This window comes from Balaenoptera acutorostrata, chromosome 6 (assembly GCF_949987535.1).
Source record: "Balaenoptera acutorostrata chromosome 6, mBalAcu1.1, whole genome shotgun sequence".
Taxonomy (NCBI): domain Eukaryota; kingdom Metazoa; phylum Chordata; class Mammalia; order Artiodactyla; family Balaenopteridae; genus Balaenoptera; species Balaenoptera acutorostrata.
In genome coordinates, this window is record NC_080069.1 from 117,236,820 (window position 1) to 117,257,873 (window position 21,054).

At 41.3% G+C, this 21,054-nt stretch overlaps 1 protein-coding gene across 4 annotated transcripts in view; it reads left to right on the top strand.

Annotated features, from left to right (window-relative positions):
* The window catches only part of GARNL3 (GTPase activating Rap/RanGAP domain like 3), a 155,203-nt gene that overhangs the window by 79,409 nt on the left and 54,740 nt on the right, over positions 1 to 21,054 (top strand). For all 4 annotated transcript variants that reach the window (XM_007194660.2, XM_057549099.1, XM_007194661.2 and 1 more), the window contains 4 exons: positions 3,645 to 3,744; positions 5,386 to 5,504; positions 16,639 to 16,703; positions 19,096 to 19,159. In XM_007194660.2, the coding sequence (XP_007194722.1) occupies positions 3,645 to 3,744; positions 5,386 to 5,504; positions 16,639 to 16,703; positions 19,096 to 19,159 (348 nt within the window). The remainder of the gene's footprint in view (positions 1 to 3,644; positions 3,745 to 5,385; positions 5,505 to 16,638; positions 16,704 to 19,095; positions 19,160 to 21,054) is intronic.

Here is a 21,054-nt window from a genome sequence, read left to right on the forward strand (position 1 = left end):
TAGGTATCTTTTTGATCATTAAAAAAAGGACTCATAATTGACAGTTTGTACTCAATAGAGGTTTGGGACATGACACTGGCCAGAGTCCCTTCTCTCACTCCAAGACGCTGTGCTGCATCTTGCCCCTCCCTCTATTATTCATTCTGCTGGTCCAACATTCCGAGGGGAGTCGGCAGACTCAAGGGCTTCAGAAGGTCAGGAGTATGGGGGTCATTTTCTATGCCTTTGAACCCCCTTCTCAGAATAATGTTTTTTTTAATGCTTTAAACAAAATACATAGAATTACAAAGGAAAACAGATGTATTGAAATAGTTATCAAAATGATTTTAGGGGCTTCCCTGGTGGCGCAGTGGTTGAGAGTCTGCCTGCCAATGCAGGGGACGCGGGTTCGGGCCCTGGTCTGGGAAGATCCCACATGCCGCGGAGCAACTAGGCCCGTGAACCACAATTACTGAGCCTGCGCGTCTGGAGCCTGTGCTCTGAAACAAGAGAGGCCGCGATAATGAGAGGCCCACGCACCGCGATGAAGAGAGGCCCCCACTTGCCGCAACTAGAGCCCTCACACGGAAACGAAGACCCAACACAGCAATCAATCAATCAATCAATCAATCAATAAAATTAAAAAAATGATTTTAAAAGCTAATTTATGATATGTAATATACATGCTTTTTAATTAATACATTAAATAACAAATCTAGCAGCAGATCTCATAACTGTTGTAATTTTGAGCAGGGAAGGGTATAAACAGTATTTTGAGATATCTGCAATCACTATAATGGGTTCTGAAAGTATCTGATTTTTTTTTTTTTTTTTGGTGACATGGTTATCAGAGCTGTTCATTCTACTTTTTCTGCATACATTCATAATTGAATGAAATACTGAATTTTAGTCGGAAGCCAGGGAAAATAAAGATTTTTTTTTCCCCATCCAAGTTCATGCTCACTCTGGATTCTTTTAGAACCCTTGGTATAGAGCATTGATTCTCAAAGTTCAGTGTCCATCAGAAATCACCTGGGATGCTAAAGAAAGCTCTCTGAGCCATGCAAGTGTTGGAGGCTCGAGAGGCTTAAGTGTCCTGGTGACTTAAGAGTTTCCTCTCCAGGCTCTGCTGATGCTTTCCAGGATCCAGGGCCTTGGGACCATGACACCATCCACTGTGGGTCTGACTTTGTAAGGCCAGCTGCCTAGGCTGGACCCCACTGATGTCTGGTCAGATGATGCCTGAGGCTGGCTGCTGGACCCCAGGTAATGTCATAGCTGAGTGCTACATGGTGGCACAGTGGAAAGAACTGTGGACCAGGAGTACTGCCTGAGGTTTATGGTTATAAAATGAATAGCTGTTGACCATGAATCAGCCAGAAATTCCACAAGGAACAAAATCAAATTATACGCTCTTCTTGAATCACACCAGAAGGTCAAAACTAAGAGGCAACATTTTGAACAGGTGATCAACATTAATATCACCAATGAGGAACAGATGGACATCTTGAAATATGATCCGCTGAGAAGGACATGCTCACTTATGTCATATTCCGACCAAGCACGCATAACCTGAATCTAATCATGCAGAAACATCAGACAAACCCCAAATGAGGAGTGCTTTATTTTTTAAAAAAAAGGGGGGGGCATGCTGCATTCTTCAGAAATGTCAGTGTCATAAAAGACAAAGAAAACCTGTGGCATGTTCCAGATTAAAGGAGTCTAAAGAGACATGACAACTAAATGATCCTGTACTGAGGGGGGAAAATGTTTCAAGCAACATTGTTGAGTCAATTGACAAAATTGGAATACAGGTGGTAGATTAAATTATTGTATCAAAGCTAAATTTACAAAAGTTGATAAAGCTGTATTGTGGTTATATAAGAAGATACTCCTATTCTTGGGAAATACACATTGAAGTATTTAGGAATAAAGGGCTATTATTTATGCAATTTAGTCTTAAATGATTTGGGAAAAAGTGTGTGTGTGTGTGTGTGTGTGTGTAGAGGGATAGAGAGTAGTGAACAAGTGCATAATGGGATAAAATGTTAGCAGTAGGTGAATCTGGTAAAGGGCATACAGATGCTTTTTGCACTCTTCTTATTCTTGCAACTTTTATGTAAGTTTAAAATCACTGCCAAATAAAAGTTTATATATATGGGTGTGGGTATGGGGATATATATATATATATATATATATATATATCACTGATTTGTTTTAAAGTCAAGAAAATTCAATAAAAGCACAATAATACTAAGAATTTTAACCTACTTTTTACCCCTTGATAGATTAAAAAGGCATAACATTAAATAAAAGACTCAGAAGATGATGTAATGGTTAAGATTTAAAAGAAGAAAAAAAACACTCTGACATTAGAACTGATTTGTTTTAGCTCCACTGCTTATTATTTCTGCAACCTTAGGCAACATACTTAAATTATCTAAGCATCAATTTCCTCATCTGAAAGTAAGGGGATGAAATCGACTCTATCTCATGAGTTGGTGGAGATACTATGGAGATAATTCATGTAAAGTGTGTGGCCTAATACTTGGCATTTAGAGCTCTTTCCGTGAACGTCATTATTTCCAGAGCAATGAGAAAGACAGAAAGCATCCTAATTCACTTTATAAAGTAATATAACCCTGAAAGCATGACAGAAATATATACTGAAAAGAAACCTATAGATTCATCTCACCAACAAATATGATGCATAAGTCATTTTTTTAAATCCAGCAATACAGTATATCAACAGAATACCTATAAGGGTGTCTTCCAGAAATCTAAGAATCATTCAGTATAAGAAGAGCCAATAGTATAATTTATTACATGACTATGATTTTCCCCATTTAACCTATTCGCTAAATAGTTGCCAAAAAAAAAAAGCTTTCAGTAAAATTCAATATTCATTTCTGAGAAAACCGCTTTATAAACTTGGAATTGAAGGGAACTTCTTCAACATGATAAAGAAACTGACCACAGTCATCCAGTAAATCACTAGAGCCATGTCAGAATGAGAAAAGAATGTTCCAGCAGTCTGTCTTACACACAGGGCACAATGTAGATGTCAATGGAGTTTCAAACTGTATATTCAGTATGATTCCATTTTGGTAAGAAAAGTACATATGTACATGTAGGGGAAAAATCTGAGGAAACCATATCAAATCATTAATAATGATTACATCTTTGGATAGAGGATTCAGATTATTCATTATGTTTATCCATATTTTCCACATTAATTGAGTTACAGTAAATTTTTAAAATTCTACAAAGAATATGAACTCAAGATGCTGCCGAGATGTGTTCCAGGTGAAATGTGCCTGTTAACAGGGTAACAAACAGAAGGGCATGCCTCTGCGGGCACCAACTCCCAAATGTTGTGGAAGCTTCGGCCCAGAAAGGAGAAAAACTTTAAACTCGAGTACACTCAAGTTAGAAATCGCTTAACTCACTGGTTCACCTGGTGGTTTTTCCTACCCCCCAAGGACCTTCAGAATGTTTCTATGATGTGGATTTAGACCAGTGTCTTTTCTAATGAGAACATGTGGTTACAGCCCTGTTTGTACACTTTTAACAGTGACTTTTCTGGTTCTTTGGCATCTGGTTCATTACTACCTTGTTTACTTTCTAAATAAGACTCTTAATGGCATAACTTTGTTCCATTACAGAATGCAACTGCTCTGCCGGGCACTTGGCGAAGGACAGACGTGCACTTAGAGAACCCAGAATACCACACCAGATGGTATTTCAAGTATTTTTTAGGACAAGGTAATTATGTCATTACAGTGGTTGGGAAGAAAGGATATTCAGAATGAAAATTAGTGTCGGTATAATTTCTGGTACCCTATATGTGTGAAAGTTATCAGTTTAGGGACACTGAGGTCAGGGCATTTCATTTCAAGGTCAGTTGTAAGCTTTGTAGATTTGTAAGCTTTGAAGATTCAGCCCTAGCAGGTTTTCCTCGGTTTTAAATTTGTTATTTATATTTTATTTTTTATCTTATATTTTTATCTTTAAATTTTTTATTTAGTTAGTTTTTGCCAGTTGTTTTTGTCCCTGGGGAGTTAAAGAGGATTAGATAGTATGAATGAGTGATTTGCGAGATGAGAAGAATTTGCAGGGCACAAAACAATTTTAGACTTAACAAGGCACGTACCCAGTCTATAGTGGGCCTTGAACAGTTAGTTCAAGGCAGTGAGGGGGAGAAACGATTCCCTGAGCTCCAGGGCAGAGCAGAGAGGCATTATGCTGTAGGCTCTGGTGACCAGGATTTGTTTATCACTTACCAAGTGCCAGGCAATGTGCTTTTGCAAAGGCAGCTGTGATCCCTGCCCTCGTGGAGACTGTAGACTGTTTGAATCCTGGTTCTGCCGTTATCAACATAGGACCTTAACACTAGTTACTCCCACTTCTCTGAGTCTTAATTCCTTATCTGTAAGGTGGGGGTATTACTAGTACATACCTAGGAGGTTTGAACAGAAGTGTCAGTGAGGCACACTAAGTCTGGTGCCTGGCACATACCAAGAGCTCTGTCATGAATAGTGATGTACATTTGAAGTGAAGGGCTTATGTGAACATATATGGAAAGGTGGGAAACAGGAGCGTGGTTAGCGACAGAAGGCAATGGGAATGGAAGAATAATCACTATGGCAGGATTAGAAATGGGTTAGATAAATTGCTTATCAGGCTAATGCATTTATTTATTTGTAGAAGATGTGATACTTGAGCTATAAAATGAGAGTGAGCAGACCCAAATGATGTCTTTTTAAAAATCGGATACTGTATTATTCCAAGAAGTTCACTTATTTGGCAAGACATATCTCTTTATAAAGAAAGAAATTGGGGGAAAGTTGCTATCTTCCCAAATGCTTGAAAGCATAGTGCCTGGAGTAGTGATAACTTCAGAGAAAAGTGGTGCCGTCAGTTTGGATGCCTTCAGCTGCCTCAACGGTCTTAAACAATAAGGGAGACAGCAAGAGACCCAGAGGTAGGGCAGGCTCCGGGGTTGGTGGAGTCAGAGGCTCGGTGATGTCATCCATGCTGGCCTTCCTCAGGGTCACAAGATGGTTGCAGCAATTCCAGGCATCATTTCTAGACACCACTGCGTCCAGGGGAAAAGAAGGCCATCTTCAGGAGTGAGGAAGCCCTTCCAGAAACCCCTTGACACACTTTTCCTCCTGTCTCATTGGCCAGAATTGGGTCACGTGTTCATTCCTGAGCCCATCCCTGGCAAGGGGAACAGGAGAGCATGATTAGGATAGAGTCACCAGGTTCTGTCCCGAGCTGGGCTGGAGATTACTGTTCCCTGATCCTGTGGGAAGGGCTGGCTGCCACCTGCCGTGCCCACTGCTCCCAGTGCCTGGAGGAGCCGGCTGCATCTTCACTGTTCTGAACCTGCCTCTTTTCCAGTCCATCAGAACTACATCGGAAATGATGCAGAGAAGAGCCCCTTCTTCCTGTCGGTGACCCTCTCTGACCAAAACAATCAGCGTGTCCCTCAATACCGTGCAATCCTTTGGAGGAAAACAGTGAGTATCAGACCTGCACCTGGAGTTTCAGCACCACTCCAGAGTTTAATCAGTGTCATTGCCAGCCTTTTTCTACTAGGGTTTTTGAGTTTGGCTACTGAGGATTATCCTGTTCACAGGGGAGACCTTCACACTCTGAGTTTAACAGCAACTTTTCCTACATAAGCCACTAAGTAGACGTGTTCATTCCCCTCAATCTCTGCCCTCGCGGAATACACGACTATATTATTATCGCTGTTACTGATACTGAAAGTGATGAGCTGGCACATCTTCAACTAAAAGAAACAAGATTTAGTGGACGAATATCATACTGCTACGTGGGCACAGCCCCTGGGGGGCTCCTGTTTCCAGGAGTCAGTTGGTCAACTGCTGAAGCAGCTGTGCTTCTAGGATTTCTTTGAGGCTTACCTCCTTTCATCAATTTCAGGGTGTAGAAAAGCAACCCTAGATCTAACAAGTACCTCCTGCCCATGGTGGGCTCTGGCCACTGAGCTGGGGACAGCGGGCTGAAAGCAAGCCCTTTCAACTCAAGGATGTGGGTCTTTCTTTAGCTCAGAAAAGTTTTTTTTATGTTCATTGGTGTTGCTTCTTTTCCTGTTCTGAATTTTTTCTAGTAATTCTTATATTCGACCTCTGTCTTTCATCTTTTACCTTTTCTCATTATCTTCTTCTCTTGTTTTTTTTTTTCTTTGCTTCTCAGAGAATTTTTTAGAGACCATATCAACACTAGAAAGAGCAAAGGGTTTGGAGTTAAGAAAACTAGGGTCAAATCACCTCAATAACAAGCTCATTTTGTGTGAATTTGAGAAAATTGCTCATGCCCTCTGAGCCTCCATTTTCTTCTTTGTAAAATGGGGAAAGTTCTGGGCTATGGCTCACAGCGTGATGAGCACTAACAAGACTACCTGAAGTGAGATCTTGCTTGAAAATTTACCCAGTGTCCCAAATCGTCAAATCTTAAAACTGATTAGGTGCCTAAAGGATAAAACATCTTATTCTTGAATTGGTGAGTACGGTGTATAATTTAAAAAGCAATAAAATAAACCACACTTAGAAAATGTTAGTTCTATTATTTGGTGGTCCCACTTGATGGGTACATTTGTTGAAATCCAGTATTTAAATAATTGCATGCTGATTTTTTTTTATATACAGTAGGTTCTTATTAGTCATCAATTTTATACACATCAGTGTATACATATCAATCCCAATTGCCCAATTCATCACATCACCACCACCACCACCCCGCCACTTTCCCCCCCTTGGTGTCCATACATTTGTTCTCTACATCTGTGTCTCAATTTCTGCCCTGCAAACCGGTTCATCTGTACCATTTTTCTAGGTTCCACATATATGCGTTAATATACGATATTTGTTTTTCTCTTTCTGACTTACTTCACTCTGTATGACAGTCTCTAGATCCATCCACGTCACAACAAATGACCCAATTTTGTTCCTTTTTATGGCTGAGTAATATTCCATTGTATATATGTACCACATCTTCTTTATCCATTCATCTGTCGATGGGCATTTAGGTTGCTTCCGTGACCTGGCTATTGTAAATAGTGCTGCAGTGAACATTGTGGTACATGACTCTTTTTGAATTATGGTTTTCTCAGGGTATATGCCCAGTAGTGGGATTGCTGGATCATATGGTAATTCTAGTTTTACTTTTTTTAAGGAACCTCCATACTGTTCTCCATAGTGGCTGTATCAATTTACATTCCCACCAACAGTGCAAGACGGTTCTCTTTTCTCCACACCCCCTCCAGCGTTTGTTGTTTGTAGATTTTCTGATGATGCCCATTCTAACTGGTGTGAGGTGATACCTCATTGTAGTTTTGATTTGCATTTCTCTAATAATTAGTGATGTTGAGCAGCTTTTCATGTGCTTCTTGGCCATCTGTATGTCTTCTTTGGAGAAATGTCTATTTAGGTCTTCTGCCCATTTTTGGACTGGGTTGTTTGTTTTTTTAATATTGAGCTGCATGAGCTGTTTATATATTTTGGAGATTGATCCTTTGTCCATTGATTCGTTTGCAAATATTTTCTCCCATTCTGAGGGTTGTCTTTTCCTCTTGTTTATGGTTTCCTTTGCTGTGCAAAAGCTTTGAAGTTTCATTAGGTCCCATTTGTTTATTTTTGTTTTTATTTCCATTACTCTAGGAGGTGGATCAAAAAAGATCTTGCTGTGATTTATGTCAAAGAGTGTTCTTCCTATGTTTTCCTCTAAGAGTTTTAAAGTGTCCGGTCTTACATTTAGGTCTTTAATCCATTTTGAGTTTATTTTTGTGTATGGTGTTAGGGAGTGTTCTAATTTCGTTCTTTTACATGTAGCTGTCCAGTTTTCCCAGCACCACTTATTGAAGAGACTGTCTTTTCTCCATTGTATATCCTTGCCTCCTTTGTCATAGATTAGTTGACAATAGGTGCGTGAGTTTATCTCTGGGCTTTCTATCTTGTTCCATTGATCTATATTTCTCTTTTTATGCCAGTACCATATTGTCTTGATTACTGTAGCTTTGTAGTATAGTCTGAAGTCAGGGAGTCTGATTCCTCCAGCTCCGTTTTTTTCCCTCAAGACTGCTTTGGCTATTCGGGGTCTTTTGTGTCTCCATACAAATTTTAAGATTTTCTGTTCTAGTTCCAGAAAAAATGCCATTGGTAATTTGATAGGGATTGCACTGAATCTGTAGATTGCTTTGGGTAGTATAGTCATTTTCACAATATTGATTCTTCCAATCCAAGAACATGGTATATCTCTCCATCTGTTGGTATAATCTTTAATTTCTTTCACCAGTGTCTTATAGTTTTCTGCATACAGGTCTTTTGTCTCCCTAGGTAGGTTTATTCCTAGGTATTTTATTCTTTTTGTTGCAATGGTAAATGGGAGTGTTTCCTTAATTTCTCTTTCAGATTTTTCATCATTAGTGTATAGGAATGCAAGAGATTTCTGTGCATTAATTTTGTATTCTGCAACTTTACCAAATTCATTGATTAGCTCTAGTAGTTTTCTGGTGGCATCTTTAGTATTCTCTATGTATAGAATCATGTCATCTGCAAACAGTGACAGTTTTACTTCTTCTATTCCAATTTGTATTCCTTTTATTTCTTTTTCTTCTCTGATGGCCGTGGCTAGGACTTCCAAAACTATGTTGAATAATAGTGGTGAGAGTGGACACCCTTGTCTTGTTCCTGATCTTAGAGGAAATGCTTTCAGCTTTTCACCATTGAGAATGATGTTTGCTGTGGGTTTGTCGTATATGGCCTTTATTATGTTGAGGTAGCTTCCCTCTATGCCCACTTTCTGGAGAGTTTATCATAAATGGGTGTTGAATTTTGTCAAAAGCTTGCTCTGCATCTATTGAGATGATCATATGGTTTTTATTCTTCAATTTGTTAATATGGTGTATCACATTGATTGATTTGCGTATATTGAGGAATCCTTGCGTCCCTGGGATAAATCCCACTTGATCATGGTGTATGATCCTTTTAATGTGTTGTTGGATTCTCTTTGCTAGTATTTTGTTGAGGATTTTTGCATCCATATTCATCAGTGATATTGGTCTGTAATTTTCTTTTTTTGTAGTATCTTTGTCTGACTTTGGTACCAGGGTGATGGTGGCCTCATAGAATGAGTTTGGGAGTGTTCCTTCCTCTGCAATTTTTTGGAAGAGTTTGAGAAGGATGGGTGTTAGCTCTTCTCTAAATGTTTGATAGAATTCACCTGTGAAGCCACCTGGCCCTGGACTTTTGTTTGTTGGAAGATTTTTAATCACAGTTTCAATTTCATTACTTGTGATTGGTCTGTTCATATTTTCTGTTTCTTCCTGGTTCAGTCTTGGTAGGTTATACCTTTCTAAGAATTTGTCCATTTCTTCCAGTTTGTCCATTTTATTGGCATAGAGCTGCTTATAGTAGTCTCTTAGGATGCTTTGTATTTCTGCAGTGTCTATTGTAACTTCTCCTTTTTCATTTCTTATTTTATTGATCTGAGTGAGTCCTCTCCCTCTTTTTCTTGATGAGTCTGGCTAATGGTTTATCAGTTTTGTTTATCTTCTCAAAGAACCAGCTTTTAGTTTTATTGATCTTTGCTATTGTTTTCTTTGTTTCTATTTCATTTATTTCTGCTCTGATCTTTTTGATTTCTTTCCTTCTGCTAACTTTGGGTTTTGTTTGTTCTTCTTTCTCTAGTTTCTTTAGGTGTAAGGTTAGATTGTTTATTTGAGGTTTTTCTTGTTTCTTGAGGTAGGCTTGTATAGCTATAAACTTCCTCTTAGAACTGCTTTTGCTGCATTCCATAGGTTTTGGATCGTCACGTTTTCGTTGTAATTTGTCTCTCGGTGTTTTTTGATTTTCTCTTTGATTTCTTTAGTGATCTCTTGGTTATTTAGTAACGTATTGTTTAGCCTCCATGTGTTTGTGTTTTTTACGGGGTTTTTTCCCTGTAATTCATTTCTAATCTCATAGCGTTGTGGTCAGAAAAGATGCTTGATATGATTTCAATTTTCTTAAATTTACTGAGGCTTGATTTGTGACCCAAGATGTGATCTATCCTGGAGAATGTTCTGTGCGCACTTGAGAAGAAAGTGTAATCTGCTGTTTTTGGATGGAATGTCCTATAAATATCAATTAAATCTATCTGGTCTATTGTGTCATTTAAAGCTTCTGTTTCCTTATTTATTTTCATTTTGGATGATCTGTCCATTGGTGTAAGTGAGGTGTTAAAGTCCCCCACTATTATTGTGTTACTGTCGATTTCCTCTTTTATAACTGTTAGCAGTTGCCTTATGTATTGAGGTGCTCCTATGTTGGGTTCATACATATTTATAATTGTTATATCTTCTTCTTGGATTGATCCCTTGATCATTATGTAGTGTCCTTCCTTGTCTCTTGTAACATTCTTTATTTTAAAGTCTATTTTATCTGATATGATTATTGCTACTCCAGCTTTCTTTTGATTTCCATTTGCATGGAATATCTTTTTCCATCCCCTGACTTACAGTCCTTTCAGTCACATATGTGTCCCTGGGTCTGAAGTGGGTCTCTTGTAGACAGCATATATATGGGTCTTGCTTTTGTATCCATTCAGCAAGCCTGTGTCTTTTGGTTGGAGCATTTAATCCATTCATGTTTAAGGTAATTATCGATATGTTCCTGTGACCATTTTCTTAATTGTTTTGGGTTTGTTTTTGTAGGTCCTTTTCTTCTCTTGTGTTTCCCACTTAGAGAAGTTCCTTTAGCATTTGTTGTAAAGCTGGTTTGGTGGTGCTGAATTCTCTTAGCTTTTGCTTGTCTGTAAAGCTTTTGATTTCTCCATCGAATCTGAATGAGATCCTTGCCGGGTAGAGTAATCTTGGTTGTAGGTTCTTCCCTTTCATCACTTTAAGTATATTATGCCACTCCCTTCTGGCTTGTAGAGTTTCTACTGAGAAATCAGCTGTTAACCTTATGGGAGTTCCCTTGTATGTTATTTGTCGTTTTTCCCTTGTTGCTTTCAATAATTTTTCTTTGTCTTTAATTTTTGTCAATTTAATTACTTTGTGTCTCGGCGTGTTTCTCCTTGGGTTTATCCTGTATGGGACTCTCTCCGCTTCCTGGACTTGGGTGGCTATTTCCTTTTCCATGTTAGGGAAGTTTTCGACTATAATCTCTTCCAATATTTTCTCAGGTCCTTTCTCTCTCTCTTCTCCTTCTGGGACCCCTATAATGCGAATGTTGTTGCGTTTAATGTTGTCCCAGAGGTCTTTTAGGCTGTCTTCATTTCTTTGCATTCTTTTTTCTTTATTCTGTTCCGCAGCAATGAATTCCACCATTCTGTCTTCCAGGTCACTTATCCGTTCTTCTGCCTCAGTTATTGTGCTATTGATTCCTTCTAGTGTAGTTTTCATTTCAGTTATTGTATTGTTCATCTCTGTTTGTTTGCTCTTTACTTCTTCTAGGTCTTTGTTAAACATTTCTTGCATCTTCTCGATCTTTGCCTCCATTCTTTTTCCGAGGTCCTGGATCATCTTCACTATCATTATCCTGAATTCTTTTTCTGGAAGGTTGCCTATCTCCACTTCATTTAGTTGTTTTTCTGGGGTTTTATCTTGTTCCTTCATCTGGTACATAGCCCTCTGCCTTTTCATCTTGTCTATCTTTCTGTGAATGTGGTTTTTGTTCCACAGCCTGCAGGATTGTAGTTCTTCTTGCTTCTGCTGTCTGCCCTCTCTGCATGCTGATTTTTATCTCAGCTACATAGTGTATCAAAATTGCTATGTAGCTCTTTTTGGAAAAGAAATTAGCATAAACGTAAAAGAACAATAATTTTAAAAAAATTTTTTTAAATTTTTTAAATTTTAAACATCTTTATTGGAGTATAATTACTTTACAATGTTAGTTTCTGCTATATAACAAAGTGAATCAGCTATACATATACATATATCCCCATAAGGAACAGTAATTTTTTATACACACATACATACACACACATTTGCATGCATGCATACCTATATAGCAATAAAGTAGCAACTTCAAAAAGCCCAGAAAGAATTCCCAGGAACCACTACAGAATAAACTGTGGCTAGGAACTTTTTGTGATGATTAAAACTAGTACTAGTAATAACAATAAAATCTAACATTTATTGAGCACTTACTGTATGCCAGGTACGTCCTCCAAATGCATAGGTGTTATTATAGTTTAGGGAACTTAAATGACATGACTGAGGGAGGTGGCAGACCAGGCAGAACCCAGGACTGCATGCTGAGCTGTCACCACTGTACATAACTAATTCTATATGTAATTCTTTGACTCATGCTGTCACTCTCCCTATCCTGTGAGCTCCATGAAAAGAGGGGACATAACTGCTTTGTCCTCAGTATCCCCACCAGCAAGCCCAGTGCCTGGCACATAGAAGGAGCTCAATAAATATCTGTTGAATGAATTCATGAAGTGATTAATAATTAATGAATTGAAGTCCAACTTAACCAGTGTGCTCTGCTGCCTCTATTTATATAAACTTCTATGTTATGTTTCAGAAATTTTTCTTTCTTTAAGCAGGTTTAAGGTAAAAATCTGATCTAAAATAGTTAGGTCTTACTCATGAATTATTTCCTGCAGACAAGTTTTGGCCTTACCCCTCTCCCCATGCCACTGCAATTGGGGTCAGTCTTGCCGTTAGCATGGCTGTCCTTGAAGCAAGTTTAAGCGTCAGTTTTAGAAGATAACACTGGAGAACAGGTGCCAGTTTTCCCCAAGTGCATGATCATCTCTTCTCCTTAGTCACCTACTGAGAAGGGCTGGTGCCTTGTCCAAAGCCTCTTATCTTCTGCACCAGGAAGGCTGTTTTCTGGCCCCCTCCATTTTTTTTTACTTATTTTTTTTATGTTTGCCTATTACAGTATTCCAGTCTCTTCTGGCTTAAATATTCTCTTCAGATGACTCTGTCTCTTTTGGACAAATAATCAGCCTTTCCGATTTCAGTCCCCTAGCCCTGTTTCTCCTGAAGTAAATGTTTGGGTATGTGAAGAGAGGACCTCTGAGACCTCATGGTGGTGGGAGAGGAGGGCCTGGGGTCCCCACGGGGCCCTCTGGGTTCTTTCTGGTTTCTGCTGTGGAGGAGCAACCACTGAGGTGTAACTGGTCTCCTCCGGCTTTTGGGGGGGTCATTGGAGAACACCTGTCCCTGAAGTCCGTGGTCCCGGCCGTTTGCTCCTTGTAGTGAAGTCACTGCACATGTGAATGCTCTGACCTGATCCCAGGTCTCTGCTGGTTGCCGAGCCTCTCGGAAGTGCTGCACTCTCTCAGCCCCGGGTCACACGGGAGGAGGCGGGAGCGTCGCCTTAGGCTCGGGTCTCTAATCTTGCTGGCCATCCATGCTGGAAGCTACCGAGTTACTGCCCCTCACTGTGTTCAGACAGGTTCTGCCTGGACTTCAGGACTCCTCTGGAAGGCCATGCCTGGGAAGTGAGCCTCTAGTCCGGGTGCTTCCAGGTCTTACCTTGATGTGCTTACAGCTTCCCCACCCCTGCCCCTATCCAGGCCTGCCCTCGGGACGGAGGCATCAAGGGCCCCAACACCTAACCCCTCAGCTTCCCTGTCTTCCTTCTTCCCTCCTTCCACTGAGGCCAGGGTCCGTGTCGCACTTCTGCTACCTCCTTCCAGAAGAGATTTTCTCAGTCCTACCTTCTTCCTTCAGAAAACAGTCACTTCACTTCCTCACCTGGGACGGTTGCCAGGTACTGGGGCAGGAAGAGTGGGGCAAAAGCAAGGGGAAGTTTTGCTTGTTTTAATTTCCAAAGATATTGTCTGTATTACATTATAAATTGTGATGAGCACTCTGAAGGAAACGAAGACAGAGAACGAGCAATACGGAGGCCTGCCAAAGTGAGATAGTCAGGGAAGCTTCCTGAGGAGGTGACATTTAAAGAGACCCACAGGATGAAAGGGAAACAGCCACATAGAGAGTAGGGGGAGGGGTGGGGGTCGTTCCAGACAGAAGGAACAGGAAATACAAGAGAAACAGGAGCCTTCTGGGGATGACTCTTGGGTGGTGAGAGAAGTCAGGGAGGTGGGATTGAGACCCAGGACCACCGTGGAGGCAGCATGGGGTGGGCAGAAGGAGCATTAATCCCCTTCTTCTGAGAAGTGCCAATGCCCAAATCCAGAGCCTCTTCTCTCGGCCCTAAATTATGTGCAGGGCTGGGTAGGTGTTTGCTGCCCACTGAAGGGCAGTGAGGAGATGAACACATCAAAGCAGAACATCTGCGTCAGGGTCAGTTATTGAGCCCCTGTTGGCCCAAAGCTAGCGCTGGAGGCTGTGGGGAATCCAACAATGCAGGTGACTCAGCGCTCCCTCCCTCCCCCCGCCCCACCCCGTGAGCTCACATTCTCTCATTAAACAGAAACACAGCTAAACGTATAAACCCTGCTAGAAACTGTCTTGCACATCTCTGGCTGTGTTCCTTCTAAACCCAAAGAGAAAAAATGACTCACACTTGTAAAAAATCCATCCAGACAATACAGCAAGTGAAAAAGAAGAGGATCAAAATCCAACTACTCAGTGATAATCACTTCAGCGTCCTTCTCGACATCTGTCCGTAAACACACACACACACACACACACACACACACACACACACACACCCGCTAAATGGGGTAATGTGGACATGCACTTCTGTGTCCTGCTCTGCTCACTTAGTGTTGCCTGATATGCACTTGTACTTGACTCTCCCTGTGCATTTTTTGGTTCCACTGAAAACAGAGAACTGGAAGGTGTTTTTTCTAGAACAGCAACCCTGGAAAGCCACAAAAAAAAAAATGACGGGGAGGAAGAGCTTTACCCCTTTATAGTGAAGAAAAGTACAGATCCACAATCCCAAGAGCCCTGGGTTTCACATCCATTTCAGCAGCTTGTGACGATGTTACCAGCACCCAGGCAGGGCTGGATCCTCCCTCTCTCATTCCACACATTCCCCCCAAAGCTGCCCCGGTCTTCTCTTAAAAGCTGCCTTTGGTGTGTTTGGTGAGAAGAAAAGGTAGACAAGCAAGAAGGTCAGATTCAAGACCCTGTTCTAGACCGGTTGGCATCCCACACAGGTGACCACAGTATGAGGTAAGCTGGGGCCGGTGAAAAAGCAAGGCCGCAGGAGTAACTCAGGTTTCAGTGGGTGGGTCATGTGGAATTTGAAAATGCATATTCCTATCATAATATTTATATGTAGAAATTTTTTTAAATCTGCAGAATGCAAACTACAAAAAAAAAAAAAGAAAACTCAACTTAATTTCCTTGGCTAGTAGAAAATCCAAAAGAAGGGCTCTACCTGGTGCAACTTCTGACACTTAACTGGGAAGGCATACTCATCCCCAGCCTAGAGTAGGGGTGAGAATACCCAGTTCTCCAGGGCCCTGGGTGTGAAAGTTTAGTTTGCCAAAAGAGATCAAGGGCTTGAAAAGGTTGGGGAACTCCACTCCGTGCCATTGCTCAGGGCTCGGACACATGAGTTTGCAGATGTGTCCCGAAAACATGAACAAACTTGCCTGATTCCTACAAGGAATGTCCTTTCCCTTCTCTAGCTATTTGTGCTGCCAATTTTATTATTAGTCATAGTTAGAAAGGGAATTTTATACGTGGACTGCGTCACAATCTCTTTTGCTAAATAAGCATGTAGTATAAATCCTTTGCGAATTATAAATCTGTATCGTCTCTTTCTTGGAGATTGTAAAAGAGACTAGCCCTCATCTCTCCTGGGTGCTTAGACGTGGGACTGAGCCATCAGGCAATCCTTCCTTCATTCCCTTTCGTTCAACCAGTATTGATTGAGTACTTCCTATGAGTTGGTCACAATGGGTACTCATTCAGAGAGGAAGAAACAGACTTTAAATAAGTAAACACAGACAAATATAAAAGTACACATTATGAAAACTTCTCTGAAAGAATCGGGTGATTTCTAGTTTAAAAACTCTTTGACCTGGAGGAATCACATTTGGGTCCCGTTGAATGTGTGGAGACAGTTTTCTTCTTCTGATCTTTGAGGCTGATCCAATTCTTGGCTCAGAGACCAAACCCCCTTCTCCTCTGGTTCAGACGGCTCATCTGCTTATCGCAACACCTGAGACAGCGCAGAGCCAGCAGTCCAGACGTTGCAGAGTAATTCTTAAAGCGTAAATGCCGGGACTTCCCTGGTGGCACAGTGGTTAAGAGTCCGCCTGCCAATGCAGGGGACAAGGGTTCGATCCCTGGTCCAGGAAGATCCCACATGCCAAGGAGCAACTAAGCCCGTGTGCCACAACTACTGAAGTCTGCGCACCTAGAACCTGTGCTCCCTAACAAGAGAAGCCACCACAATGAGAAGTCTGCACACAGCAACGAAGAGTAGCCCCCGCTCACCGCAACTAGAGAAAAGCCCATGCACAGCAACGAAGACCCAAGGCAAAAAAAAAAAAAAGAAAAGAAAAGCGTAAATGCCAGGTAGGGGGGAATGGTGGAAGATGCTGTCGAACCTCAGTAAGAGTTTTTCTAACATAGAATGTATTTATATATATGAAGAAAAATGAGAAAGACTGGACATGGGTTTCTTTTAAATGACCAGGTAAGACTCTCTCAGAGATGGAAATTGCCAGACTTCTCACTGGTTTGCTGTTTTGACTTTCCAGGGTACCCAGAAAATATGCCTTCCCTACAGCCCCACAAAAACGCTCTCTGTGAAGTCCATCTTAAGGTGAGTACAAATGAGCAGAAACCCAACACCAGGCACCCATAAATGGGTTTTTTCCTGTGATCATTCTGATGTCAGCTTGCTATTTCCTTGGACCTTGGAGTTATACTCAATGTTTTGCTAAGCCCTCGACATGCATTACCTCACTGAATCTTCACAGCAGCCCTATAGGACAGATAGTGTTATTATCCCCATTTTATGGATGAGGAAATAGAGGCCCAGAAGGACAAAGCCAAGATCACACAGCTTGTGTGTAGTAGGACTGAGGCACAAGTCCAGGTCTGGCTGGTTCCGAGCTTTGCTCTCAAGCATCTGTGTTCTGCATGCATCGCCTGCTTCTTTTTTCCGGCACGCATGCAAATATTTTGGTTTTGTAAAGAAAATCAAGAAATTTTTTTCCTTTCATTTTTCTGGTTTGAAATAGAAACTCAGATGTCAGCAAATGCTTCTCTGAGAAGAACGTGCTTATTCTTCACCAACAGAAAGTTAAATGAATGGAAGGAACCACTCGCTGCTCGGTGCTCAGCTGCCTCTCGTGCCCCCATCTTTCCACCTCCCTCTCATCTCTCCCCCATGTCGGGTGGCAGCCTCCCCTCGGGAATGCCACCACGCAGGTCGGCCTGTTGCTCTGTCACCAGCTAAGATGTTACATCGTAGTAACAGTAGCTTCTGTTTGTCAGGCGCTGTGCTAAATGCTGAACAAGCATTCTCTTGGGGAATCTTTAAATCAGCTCTGTAAAGTAGATCTATTACTACCACCACTCCACATAGGAGGAATCGGAGCCTCAGAGAGATGAAGAGATTTGACAAAGATCTCACAGCTGGTAAACCACAGAGCCGGGAGTTAAACCTGGGTTCGTGTGATGCCAGGGCTTGAGCTGTCAATCACCAATGCCATCCTGTGTGAGTCTGAGACCTTATCCTGGTGGCCTGGTGATTTAGTCTTTATTCATCTGCAACTAGGTGGTGGCAGGAGGTGGTGTTTTTGATGTTCCCACCCACGACTCATACTTGCCAGAATGTCTGTTAGAGTGACAAACTTGACTGTCAGTTAGGGATTGCAATTGGCTGATGAAAGGGTCCTGAGATTAAGAAGTAAAACATTTCATATCTCACGTTCAAGCTTGACTTTGTCTTCAGATTGCAGACCTTCTCCCCTCTGCTCTAGGCCCCCTGATCTTTCTCCTGGCCAGTCTGAAGCCCGAGCTAAGAGGGCATCAGTGCAGAGGTTAACCTTTTTCTTGAGCACAGAAGTATCTTGCTGCTTCTAAATCTTAACTTGCTTTGAGAGCAATAGTTTGAATTATATTGGCTTAAATTTCTGTGAATCCTTATTTCTTCTTCTTCTAAAATGAAGTTTCTCCAGCTCCTTTTTTCTGTATATTTAAAGACCAGGGATTTCACTGAGTTGTAATTTCATTTAATTGTCTGAGTAGGCCTTCACTTTTCAGTCCTCCACTCATAGCCAGAGCAAGCTGCAGCAAGAGAGTATTTTTAAAGATGTGAAGATTAAAACTTCTGCAGTTGCTGCCAATAGAAGAAAATATTTTATCTGTTTGTTACAATCATGAACTTGGAAACTTAAAAGGAAATTAAAATATAAATACTATGGAGTCAGATAAGCCTGAGTTCACATCATGGCTCCACTACTTCACAGCATTGTTATCCTGGACTATTTCTTTAACTTCTGAGCCTCAATTTACTCATCCTTAAAATGGGGATAAAATAGTACTTGCCTCATAGAGATTAAATGAGATAATCCATGTAAAGCATTTAGCAGGGTGCCTGGCATATAGTAAATACTCTGTAAATATTAGCTATTGTTTTTACCTTTCATTTACAAATATGAGGATTCTTGCTGAACGGGGCCTTAGACATCGTCTAGTCCAATTTCTTTGTTTTACCTCTAGAGGAACTTAGCTCAAGGAAATTCACGTTGCTTGTCCAAAGCAAAACATAAAAGAACAATCCTGCTAAGGACAGCCTTTTGCCCTAAGTGGGAGAGGAATTGCCAAAGGAAGAAAGACACGTCAGGTCATCTTAATTACATTTCATTTTATCATTAATTGCTATGTAAATGTCAGTGAATCACTTTTTTAGTAAATAAAAGTAAGAATCATGGAGATTAGTCAAGGTTGCCTGAAACAGATGCTCTCAATTCCCCCCTCCCTCTCTTACTCTGTGAGTGTGCTCAGGGTACAGCCACTGCGGTTGGTTACTCGCGTATGTTCCTTCATTGATCACTCCTTGTTGGTTTGTACCTCCTGTGGCCCTTCAGGGAATCCAGCTATGATTTTCTAGGAGATAATACTTAGCTTTCCTGAAGACCTGAGACTGGCTCCACATTGTTTAAGTTTCCACCACACTGCGGCTCACTCTGTCCATTCTATTTCAGTGCCATGAATCTGGACAAATTCGAGAAAGGCCCCAGGGAAATTTTTCATCCTGAGATACAAAAGGTAACAGAGAATTTTGTGCTTCATAATTGTATAAATTTGATCACAGTGTTAGAACTGACGAATCATCGGTGATTCTTAGCCTAGGATCCCAACCAGAATCACCAGTGGTTCTCATCATGGAGAACCTCCCACCCAACATTCTGATGCAATCAGTCTAAGATAGAGGCTGGGAGTCTGTCATTTTCAGAAATTCAGAGGATAGAAGATGTCCAGAAAGCTGTCCTGTTTTCTTAGGACTTACTGTTAAGGGAAAGCAGTACGCCTTGGGAGAAAAAAAATTTAGAGTCATAAACTAGGTAACAGTCCATCAGAAAAATGTCAGCCAAACTTTTGTCTTGCAGTTGCAATCAGTTTCACTTTGAAATCATCCCCTTGAAACGTATAAACACAGCCATCACTAATGGTGTGACAGTTGTGTGTTAGAGCTGAGCTTCGAGGAGTTGGCATGCCAGGTGGGGTGACACAGGAAGAGGCTGGAGAGGCAGGTTGGACTCTATCCAGGAGACAGCAGGGAGCCAGTAGAATCTTTAAGCAAAGGAGCATCATGCTTAAATCTGCTTTTTAGGGAAATAATTCAGGCAGTATGAGAAGGATGGATGGAAGCATGAGCGATCTTTGTGTGCATACCTTCACGATACAGTTAGCTTTTTTTTTTTTTTAATTTTTATTTATTATTTATTTATTATGTTTATTTTTGGCTGTGTTGGGTCTTCGTTTCTGTGTGAGGGCTTTCTCCAGTTGCGGCGAGTGGGGGCCACTCTTCATCGCGGTGCGCGGGCCTCTCACTATCGCGGCCTCTCTTGTTGCGGAGCAGAGGCTCCAGACGCTCACGCTCAGTAGTTGTGGCTCACGGGCCCAGTTGCTCCGCGGCATGTGGGATCTTCCCAGACCAGGGCTCGAACCCGTGTCCCCTGCATTGGCAGGCAGATTCTCAACCACTGCGCCACCAGGGAAGCCCTACAGTTAGCTTTTATAATAAGTTACTGGCTCTCAACTTAGCTTACCAGAAATGTATAGAATTGTGAATTCCCATGTCTTTTGTTCTAATTTAATTTTTAAAATAGTATTTGTACCCTGACTCAACCCCAGAAGGAACTGAGGCAAAAATGGTTGTGTTAGGTTAAACTTTAAGCAACTTTAAGCCATACTGTGCTTAATAGTAGTTCTTTATAGCCACCTTAAAAACAAATTAGAATTATAAGTTCAGTACCAGTGTGTCCTTATTACTTCATTTGTACCAGTTATCATACTCAATCCTTTCCTTCTTGGAGCCTGGACCCCCAGACACTGGGGCCAAAACCCACGAGCCTTTTGGATGCTTCCTTCTGCATCTTGCTGCTGAGCAGATCCCCTCTGCCCAGAGAGGTCACCCCTGCCTGGCCATCCTTATCTGCTTTCTCTCTCCCACAAAATGAGACAGGACAAGAAAACGAGATACAGCAACCTTCTGTCTATTTATATCATAACTCTATGCCTGTTTTTCACCAAACAAAAGACACTTTCACACTCTCCCTTCCATTCATGAGCTTTCCCTCCATCCTCTGTGGGTGTGAGCATCCAAGCGTGTGTGTGTGTGTGTGTGTGTGTGTGTGTGCAACTTACCAGCAGTAGTTCCCCTGCTGTCATCAGGTGTCTGTAGATTTCCCTTAGGAAGGCTTGAGCAACAGGCTTCCGGTGTAGGGAAAAGAGTTCTTACAAATCACTGGATCCAAAAGGTAAACAGAAAATAAACCAACTGCACTCTAAAGAAGGCATCTTTCCACCAAAAGTGGGAAGGTGGCTGATGCTGTTTTAAAATGTTATTTGTCTGTTTCTGCTGCCCTTCTGTGTAACATTTTTCTCAGGCAAAATCTTCCCAGAAGCCGCATATGATAAGCTAGCTTTAAGTGGTTAGA